The 10,387-nt window shown below is 33.1% G+C and overlaps 2 protein-coding genes across 2 annotated transcripts; one reads left to right on the top strand and one right to left on the bottom strand.

The window, feature by feature from the left end:
• The first annotated feature begins 945 nt into the window (after positions 1-945).
• On the top strand, positions 946-5,115 carry LOC109788817 (calcium-dependent protein kinase 2). Its single transcript, XM_020347644.3, has 8 exons — positions 946-1,729; positions 2,296-2,439; positions 3,123-3,275; positions 3,416-3,531; positions 3,731-3,898; positions 4,017-4,144; positions 4,258-4,357; positions 4,647-5,115. The coding sequence occupies exons 1-8, from the start codon at positions 994-996 to the stop codon at positions 4,743-4,745; spliced, it is 1,644 nt and encodes a 547-aa protein (XP_020203233.1). The 5' UTR covers positions 946-993; the 3' UTR covers positions 4,746-5,115.
• Positions 5,116-5,647: 532 nt separating this feature from the next.
• LOC109788818 (flavonoid 3',5'-hydroxylase 1) lies at positions 5,648-9,854 on the bottom strand. The gene is made up of 2 exons (XM_020347645.3): positions 8,630-9,854; positions 5,648-6,564 (listed from the first exon to the last, which is right to left on the bottom strand). The coding sequence occupies exons 1-2, from the start codon at positions 9,518-9,520 to the stop codon at positions 5,932-5,934; spliced, it is 1,524 nt and encodes a 507-aa protein (XP_020203234.1). The 5' UTR covers positions 9,521-9,854; the 3' UTR covers positions 5,648-5,931.
• Positions 9,855-10,387: the final 533 nt, after the last annotated feature.

Here is a 10,387-nt window from a genome sequence, read left to right as displayed (position 1 = left end):
TTTAGTAAGGTTTTTCCTTCTAATGAGTCGTTGGTCTCTATTTTTTCCATTGATATTTTCTTTTGTAAATCTTGTCTTCGATTAGAATACTTCTAATCTATTTATATCAATAAACTTTTGCTTATAAAATATTAATTAACTCCCTTACATGGTAAGATCAACAGTTTTCACCCCCTAGTTTTAGTGTCGGTTCAGACTTATTCACATTGTTTTAACTGTTGCTATAGTTTAGAACATCTATAGAAAGAATTTAATTAGCTTTTGTGTGCCAATGCTACTAGCACAGTGGATGAGTTATAGTTAAAAATCACAATTAATGCTCTCAAAACAAGTACTAATTCCAAGGTTTCGCGTTATGAGATCTTTTCCTGAATGTGCAGCATGCTTGATTTCCAACTCCTGTTATTCAAAATAAAACTCAATTGTATTTGAAATTGCACTCTTTTTTCAGTTAAAGAAAAACGAGAACTCAGTTGTGTTAATTAAGTTATACTAATAGTAACAATATCAAACAGACAACGTTAATAGCTCATTAAACCTTTGTATCATAAAAATGCATGCCCGTTTTATTTCCCACTCCGAAGAATTCTCTTCACCCTTGTCTCAATAAACCCTACCCTTGCCACGTAGAAGACACGCCTAAGACTCCTTCAAAATGCACCCTCTAATAACCTTCCTACATTCTCTCACGATCAATACCTTCCACTAATTTCATCAACTTTCCAAGCTGTGAATAAATCAAAACCTACCCATTTTGACACCCTTGACCTTTCCATTTTTTTTATTTTTTATTTTTCATTTTCATCCTTTTTTATTTTTTTTCTATATACTTCTCTTTTAGTCATTCCTCTTTCCTAATAATCTTCCAAAACACAATAACCACCAACCACCACCTTTCCATTCCCACCTTATATATCTCTCTCTCACACATACTCTCTCTCTTTCCTTCATAACATTTTGACACAATTTTGGTTTCCCTCCCTTCATTCCTCAATGGGCAACTGTTGCTCTCAAGGCAACGCTGCCGATGGCCCGGAGGACAACATGGCCGCCAATGACAAGGGAGAAACCAACCAACAAGGTAGCAACCATGGCAAAAATGACAACGACAATAATAATGACACCGGGGACACTACTACAACCACCCCACCATCAACATCAGCGCCACCAACCTCGGCCTCCCCGCCAGCTACTTCCAAACCCACGAAGCCCTCCGCCATGGGTCCAGTCCTCGAACGGCCCATGGAGGATGTGAGGGCTACGTACACCATTGGGAAGGAGCTGGGGAGAGGCCAGTTTGGTGTGACACATTTGTGCACGGACAAAGCAACGGGGCAGCAATTTGCATGCAAAACAATTGCCAAGAGGAAGCTTGTGAACAAGGAGGACATAGAGGACGTGAGAAGAGAGGTACAAATCATGCACCACCTTTCGGGTCAACCTAACATTGTGGAACTAAAGGGTGCATATGAGGACAAACAATCGGTGCATTTGGTCATGGAGCTTTGTGCGGGTGGTGAACTTTTTGATCGTATCATTGCTAAGGGACACTACACTGAACGTGCTGCGGCTTCCTTGTTGAGAACCATTGTGCAAATTGTTCATACTTTCCATTCCATGGGTGTCATTCATAGAGATCTTAAGCCTGAGAATTTCCTCTTGTTGAGCAAGGATGAAAATGCACCCCTCAAGGCCACGGATTTTGGTCTATCCGTCTTCTTCAAAGAAGGTATATATTTCTTATGAATATTTTTCTCTTCTTCTTCACACCCTTTTTTATAATTATTTTTCTTTGGATTAATTGCAAGAGGTAACACTTTAATTTGTGTTGCAGAATTAGTTAATACCCGTTAATTTGTTGTTTGGTGCTAATTTTAAAAATAATTTATCCAAACATGTTAGCAAATTTTGAAAGTATTTTTATTTTCGAGAAAAATATATTTTTAAAGAGAAAAACTCTCAAACAAATGCACTCTTAATTAATTAGCATAGACTAAAATGATTTTTTAATGTTTAGATAGCTCCATCTCGTGTTCTTAACTGACATTGATAAAACTCATACATTTAACGTTAGAGTTTAATAAGATACTTTTTAAATCTTCATTCAAGGAGATTGAGGTTAAAACATTAGAATCTTAGCTTGGTGATCAAAAGGTACCACCACATACTTTGTGATGAAGAAAATGATTAATATGTATGCTTGCATGAATGTTTGGAATATTCAGATCATCTTTTTTATTCCTTTATATGCAACATGAAGCAGGTTTTAATAGCTAACTTTTTATTATTTAATAGGAGAGACGTTCAAAGACATTGTTGGTAGTGCATATTACATTGCTCCCGAGGTTTTGAAGAGGAAATATGGGCCAGAAGTTGACATATGGAGTGTTGGTGTCATGCTATACATTCTTCTTTGTGGTGTTCCTCCATTTTGGGCAGGTCTGTATTCCATCTTCTCATTTTTTTCAAAGTAACCACTTTATGCAGAACGTCGACTAAAGAGAAATGTTATCAATGCATTTTTTTTAATACACCTTTTAGAACATTTTCGGATATTAATCAAAATTTATTGAAAATCACAAAATTTTATAATTTCATTTCTTATTTAATAAATCTTACTTATGATGATGTAAGTTTTAATATTAAAGGAGTATTACTAACACTTATCTTATTTTAAAGAATAAGATATTAATGCATTTGTTTTAAATTACTGTTGAAGTGATGGTTGTGATTGCATTATAATAGCAAAATTGCGAAAAATCAGGACCATAATTGTCATGTGAGAAACATAAAATTCACAATATTAAAAGAATTTGCAAACTGCAATTTAAAAACTGTAGTATATTTTAAAATACAGAGTAAAGACTCAATTTCATCTCTGAAGAAGTTTGTTGGGCATACCAATCCTTAGCAAAGTAAAATTTTCATTTTAGTTCCTGAAAAGTCACAAATTTTGGTTCTATATTGTGGACTAATAAGACCTGTCTTTGTGATTTAGTTACGAATGTGAGCTTTTAATATTATCTGGGACTAAATTGAATATTTATTCTAATATACAAATAACACTTCTAAAATCTGTTGTGTGCTTAAACTGAATAAGTGAATTTGTTTGACTATGACAGAATCCGAACATGGTATATTCAATGCCATCCTAAGAGGCCACATAGATTTTACAAGCGATCCATGGCCTTCAATTTCACCTGCAGCAAAAGATCTTGTGAGGAAAATGTTGAATTCAGACGCCAAACAGAGGCTGACAGCATTCGAAGTTCTAAGTAAGCATATATTATATTCTTCACTGTTTTTGTTTCAATTTCAATTTCTTTTCTTACAAATCGCTTGAATTCATTTACGATTTCATGTTTTACTAACGAAATCAATTCTAATAAGCAACAAACTTTTATGTTGAATACAGATCATCCATGGATCATGGAGGATGGAGAAGCACCAGATAAACCACTTGACAATGCTGTGCTGAATAGGCTCAAACAATTCAGAGCAATGAACCAATTCAAGAAAGTTGCTCTAAGGGTACTATGTTATTCTGGCCTTATTCTTATTAAGATATTTCTTTTAATACCTTCAGTTAAAATTGTTTTAGCCATTCTAGCTTGAAATAGTATAATGATTCTAACCAACAATTTTTGTTAGTATATTTCTCTTGCTCCAGATTGCATGTTATAGAGTCTATGAACAAAGCAACATAACATTAAAATTTACAAATGAATAGGTTATTGCCGGATGCCTATCAGAAGAAGAAATCATGGGTTTGAAGGAAATGTTCAGGGGAATGGACACTGACAACAGTGGAACCATTACAATTGAAGAACTCAAGCAAGGGCTTGCAAAGCAAGGGACAAAGCTGACAGAACAAGAAGTTAAGCAATTAATGGAAGCTGTAAGTTATTCTTCACCCCAATTTTTCATGCAACTGAAAAACCATAGCACCAATTCCAATAGCACTTTTAGACCACAATCATCTACCCACACATTTCTCATTCTTCCACAAATTACAGGCTGATGCTGATGGCAATGGAACCATAGATTACGACGAGTTCATCACGGCAACAATGCAGATGAACCGTTTGAACAGAGAAGAACATCTTTACACTGCCTTCCAATACTTTGATAAAGACAATAGCGGGTAAGAAATTCTACTAGATTGAATATATTTGCAAGGCAACACCTTGAAAACTACTTGATGAGTTATAAAATCAAGGTTCTATTCTAAGATCATTTTTATGCCACAAAAATCAGGTTCATTACCATTGAAGAACTAGAACAAGCTCTCCGCGAGTTTAACATGCATGATGGCAGGGACATCAAGGAAATCCTTCAAGAAGTTGATGGAGATAATGTAAGAGATACATATAATTTACTGCATAGTTCTAGTTTTTAATGGAAATTACTTCATGTGAGAATGGATCCTGCTATGTACAATACATTACATGTTATGTTCAAACTTGGTGTTTATCTCTCTCAAATAAATGTTAAATACACCTTATGTATTTAATGTTTAAGAGATAGAGATAGACACGAATTAAACATGACCTTGTTATGCTAAAATTTAACACAGGAGGATCCATTTCCTTTTCATTGCATATTTACATAGTTAGTAACTATGAGGAAATTGTTATGCTGTACAGGATGGTCTCATTAACTATGATGAGTTTACGGCTATGATGAGAAAAGGAAATCCAGAAATTATGACAAAGAAGAGGCGTGATTCAATGCCTTTGTCTTAGTGGGGGGACTATGAGGGAAGATGTGAAAGGGTTCTTCTGTTTTCAGTCCTTGGTTTTCTTCAGTGGGGAAGCTGTTGGGTGAAGTAAAGAATGATCATGGACTGCATTGCATCATGGCTTTGTTGGTTGGGAGGGGATATAGATGAGGAATGGGACAAGGGTTGAAACAAAAATCTAAAAAGAAATGAGGGAAGGGGAGACAAGAACAAACTAATCTTTGAGAAATGTTAAGATACACTAGGTGGTTGGTTGGTTAACATTTTTTTTTTCTTTTGCTTTTTCCTTACCTGTGAAAAATTGTAACATGTCATGTATTGGTATTGCTTCTCACATAATTAGGAATCAAAAAAGGGTGATTGTTTATGTATTATTTCCTTTTCAATGCTAGGCATGAATAGTTAGTGCCAGGTTTCATTATTTTATGACTTATATATGATGATCTTGCTCACAGAAAACTGAGAAGGATCTAGTTGGAGACACTTTAAAGGAACAGAATACAATTTTTTAAATTTAAGAGACCAAATTGAAACCTAAAAGTAAAGATGAGGGACTCAATGTGTATTTTATCTTCTTAACAATTTCTGAATTCATCACATACCAGAACTTAATGGCAGCTCTTCACCCGTGTCAGTTTCTAAGATTAGATGACCTAAAAAGGAATTTAAACCAGCTACCACATTTCAGAAAAATATCTTGATAAGGAAGAACAAAATGCTAAGAATATCATATACAGGCTTTCATTTACAGACCGTATGATTGGAATCTTAACTTAAAATCTTGTGCAAAAGAATGACCAAGGTAGAGTAAGTTTAAGTGAAAAAAAAAAAAACTCTGGCCAATTTTATGGTACAATAGATAAGTACTATATATAGATTGAATCTGGATTTGTCTTAAACAAAGGATGCAATATTAAATAACCTCTTAACTATACTGAAGATACATGATGTATGATATTTGTACACATTGTTTCACAAGCCCTGAGTTAATATGTGATCTAATTGTAACTTCATTTAAATGGTCTAAATTTTCACATCATATATACAACTGATATGGTAAGTTCATATTAAGAGAGTCATTAGCCATATGCATGATATCAATCAGACTCTCTTTGGATATAGCTTAGAAAGACTTTTGAAAAAAGTATTTTTCAGTAGAAGAGTTGTTAAAAGTCTTTCTACACTTGTATTCAAACATGTTCATAAGCATCTGAGACCAACCGAGGGCTAACCACGGCTGACAGAGGCACTGCCTTTTGCAAAGTGAGTCCAAAGGCCTCATCCATGTTTAGTTCTACCCCATTTGGTAACTTCCAGTCAAAAGAATGCACCAAAATGCCCAAAATGTACTCAACAACCCCAATGGCCATTCTATACCCTACACAAATCCTTCTTCCAGCTCCAAAGGGCATCAACTCAAAATCAACTCCACTTGGATCAATTTTTGCACTCTTCCCTCTAAGAAACCTCTCTGGATTGAACTCTAGTGGGTTGGACCACACATTGGGGTCTCTCCCTATGGCCCATATGTTCACATTTAATCTAGTGTTCTTGGGGATGTAGAATCCATTAACTTGGCATGCTTCATTTGCCACCCTGGGGACACCAAGGGGTGTAGATGGGTGCATCCTATATGTCTCCTTGCAGATTGCTTGAAGGTATGGTAAATTTGGTAGGTCAGATTCAGCAAGTAGTCTTTGTCTGCCTATCACTTGATCCATCTCTTTCTGTGCCCTTGTCAAGATGATGGGGTTTTTCAACATTTCAGCCATTGCCCATTCTATGATGCTAGATGATGTGTCTGTGCCTGCAGTGAACAAATTCTTCATAGGAAAAGATACATTTCAGCTATTGCCCATTCTATGATTAGATATATATGCAAAGGTTAAATGAAATCAACGTCTTGGTAGGAAAATGTACATTTGAGGTCGAGTATGCTAAGCTTGATTAAAATCAATGTCTTGCGTATGTAACATTTTTGAGGAAAAGTTGATTTATATACATCTACTTGAGAACTTTAGAAATAAGTAGACACAAAATAGTGCACTTAGATAGTGAGTTTGTCATCAATGGAAAATATTAGATCAAATGTATCTTTCACGAGAGATAAATAATCTTTCTCAGATAGGACTATTACTAATTGGGGCGAATCATATCATTAGCAAATATTAGATATTGGATTTGAGAAATTTCTCATTTATGATTTAATTAGTTATTTGGTTTGCACCAAAAATATCTTCCTGGATATTATTAACTAATTATTTTTTAAATGTACAGATGAGCACAATAGGTTTTTGACTCTCCCAACAAAGTCATCTTTATACATAGTTCGAAATCAAACTCTTTTTAACATACTTTAAAAAATTCAATTATCTTGAAACTGGAAATTTCATTTGAACTATATACTAATACTACTAATATACTAACACTACTAGAATTTCTCTTATTACATGCGACTTTTTCTGCAAATTTTTCATAAAAATTCGCAAGAAAAGTTGTTCCCGCAAATTTTCCTGCGAAATTTTATCTGCAGGTAATACCCTCGTGGATAATATTTTTTTACGAATTTTAAAATTCGCAAGAAATTTTCCTGCGAAATTTCTTGCAAAAAAAATTTGCAGGAAAGTTTACTGCAAAAAAAATTCGCAGGAAAGTTTCCTGCGAATTTTTTCGCAAGAAATTTTGCAGGAATATTTTTTACGAAACAAATTAAAGAAATTACTATTAATTCTATCAATAATTTTTTAACTTTCAAATGCTCACAATGAATTCATCTGAAGCATTTGTTTCCATGCCTCCAACATGTGATACATAATCTTTTAAATTCTAAGATTATAGATTATAAGCCTAACACTAAACCATATAAATCAACTTGTAAGGTAAGTGTTGCCCCAACTTATATACTCTTGAATTGCTTTATTTTCAATCGATGTGGGACTTGAAGTTTTTTTAAAATATTAAACTTATAAATTTAAACATATTTTTTTTATTTTTCCCACGGATTAAAATTTGCAAGAAAGTACGTAAGAAAAGTTACTTGCAAAATTTTTCTCCCATTTAGTAAACATTACTTGCGAATTTATTTTTGCAAGAAAATCTGCAAGAAACAAAATAAAATTCTTACAATATTTTTTGTAAATTTTTACCATGGAAAAAAATTTCTATGATTATTAAAATTGTAGCAAAATTTGTAAGAAATATCTGTAAATTATTTTTCTCAAATAAATTTGCAAAAAAAATTTGCAAATATTTTTTTTAGGAAAATTCGCAAAAAAAATTTGCGAATATTTTTTTACAAGAAAATTCGCAAAAAAAATCTGCGAATATTTTTTTTGTAGGAAAATATGCAAGAAAATGACAGTTTTATAGTAGTGTAATATAACATCTTATAGGTTATTGACCAATAATGACCTAAGTTACTGATTTCTTTTCGGAGATCAACATTTATCACAATCAACATTACTAGAAGATTTATCTCGCATATTTTTTACTAAAATCCTATGGTGATGGTTGCTAGCAAGACCGAAGATTAATTATATTAAAAAATAGAAATGGTGAAAAAAACTGTTGTTGTTGATCTTTTAAAATAAAATATTTTTATATTATTAGAAAGAAAAATTATAAGATTAAATGGAAAAAAATCATTAAAATAAACTTATTTGCAAATAAACAAGTTAAACAATATTCAATATTTTTATTTAATTTAAAGTGCACTTGTTACAATTTTAACTCATAAAATTCCGAAGAATTTTTTATATGTTTTTTTTAATTATTCACTATATAAATAAACTTTTAATTTTAAAAAAGGGTCATATCAGGAGCACAAAAAGACAGATATATACAATTAGAAAGTAAAATTAGATAATAACTTGGGAAAGAGACATATACCAATAATAGAGCCTTGATGTTGGACAAAGTCAATCCCTCTTGGGAAGGATTCTCTCCATTTGACATCACAATATCAAGAAAATCTGGCTTCTCCTTTCGTTCATGAGAAGACTTTACATGCTCTTCAATAATTTTTGTTAAGAACACATCAAACCTCTTATGCAACCTTTTCATCTTACCCACCACACCTTGTAAGTCCATCCAAGCAATGCAAGGTACAAAATCACCAATATTCACCCCAGAAATTGTCATGAATTCCACCACCATGTCCTTAAACTCCTTAGACTCAAACCCTTTATTTGAAAATATGCGTTGGCTAAGCACCACTTGGCTCACCATATTAGTAATTGCACAACTCAACAAATCACCCAGCTCTACAAGTTCCCCTTGTTTGGCACACTCATGCATGGCTCTTACCATGTGTTTCACCTCACTTGTTCTCACATGGGCCCAATCACCAAGGGCCTTCCCACCAAGCATGTGCTGAATGGTTAGTTTCCTAAGGAGCTTCCATTTAGGCCCATAATTTGCAAAAACAAGGTCTTGGCCATTGTACCCCAAGTGGGTTGCCCCAGCAATTGTGGGCCTGTTTAGGAAATTGTGATCCAAGGTCTTGAGGAATGCTTGGGCAGCATCTGGGCTTGAGACAACCACAGTGTCACAAGTGCCCATTTTGAGGAACATGATGGGTCCAAATTTCTTGGCCATGTTTGTGAGTGTGACATGAGGCATGGTACCCAAAAGTGGTAGGGCACCAAGAATTGGCCATCCTCTTGGGCCTGGTGGAAGGTTTCTAGAATTTTTTATGATTAATCTAATGGAGAAGTGTGAGATGAAGAAGATGAGAAGGGCAACACCAAGTTCTCTGAGAAGGAATGCATCAAAAGTCATGTTGTAGAATTGAAGAGTTGAAGATGGCAAGGTTATGCTAGTGAGTTGTTTATATAAAGGTGAATAGTTTATGGCTACATGGCAAGTTATTAGGTAGGGTAATTAATTAATAATTATCATTTTAATTTTAGGTGGAAGAGTGTTAGCTGCCTAGGTTAGCTCACGTGCACGTGTTGGATAGTGAGGCAAAATCCAATTTTAAGTAAAATCAAATTTTTAGTTGTCGTCTTCTTCTTGAATTCGTACGTGGTTGCAATAATAATGTTCAGGAAACATTATGCATGGTTGAAATTTCTTAAATCTTGCACGTAAACGAGGGTCCCGTTTTAAAGGGTAAAAAAATGTGTATCGTTTCATTAGGATAATTATTATTTTTAGTTGTTGAAGTAAATGAACTATATAATTTAATATTGATTTAATATTGTCCTTAAACTTTTTTAAAAATTTTCAATTAAATTCTTAAATTAAAAAGGATTGTATTAAGAGTGTGTTTGAAAAAACTGTAGAAATTAGATTATTTTAATAAATTAATTATAATCAAAATAAAATTTTATTTAAGTTTGCTAAAAAACGATTTTAAAACGTTTAATTTTATTTTAATACCATAAAAGAAATCAATATTTTTGTAGTAAATCAGATTTAAAATATATATTGTTAAAAATTTATCATAATAAGTTAAATTTTTCATTTCATAAAACAATTTATTTTCTTAAAAAAAAAATATTTACAAATTTAAGATTTTATTTCAAACACAAGTTTTTTTTTTCAAACAGCTTTTCCCCAAAAGCAAAAATAGTTGACTGTGGGGATGATAATCTTTCACAAACACACTCTAAGAATAATATGCATGAAAATGTTGTAAAAATT

The sequence above is a fragment of the Cajanus cajan genome, chromosome 2 (genome assembly GCF_000230855.2).
Source record: "Cajanus cajan strain Asha chromosome 2, NIPB_CcT2T_4, whole genome shotgun sequence".
Classification (NCBI taxonomy): Eukaryota; Viridiplantae; Streptophyta; class Magnoliopsida; order Fabales; family Fabaceae; genus Cajanus; species Cajanus cajan.
The sequence above is the reverse complement of the archived record's forward strand: the minus strand, read 5'-3'. Positions and strand labels throughout refer to the sequence as shown.

Coding starts and splice junctions, on each gene's coding strand:
- LOC109788818 (XM_020347645.3), bottom strand. CDS start 9,520: ATGACTTTTGATGCATTCCTTCTCAGAGAACTTGGTGTTGCCCTTCTC. Junction 6,565..8,629: donor ACATCAAGGCTCTATTATTG/GTATATGTCTCT, acceptor TTTCCTATGAAG/AATTTGTTCACTGCAGGCAC.
- LOC109788817 (XM_020347644.3), top strand. CDS start 994: ATGGGCAACTGTTGCTCTCAAGGCAACGCTGCCGATGGCCCGGAGGAC. Junction 3,532..3,730: donor TCAAGAAAGTTGCTCTAAGG/GTACTATGTTAT, acceptor ACAAATGAATAG/GTTATTGCCGGATGCCTATC. Junction 4,145..4,257: donor TTTGATAAAGACAATAGCGG/GTAAGAAATTCT, acceptor CACAAAAATCAG/GTTCATTACCATTGAAGAAC.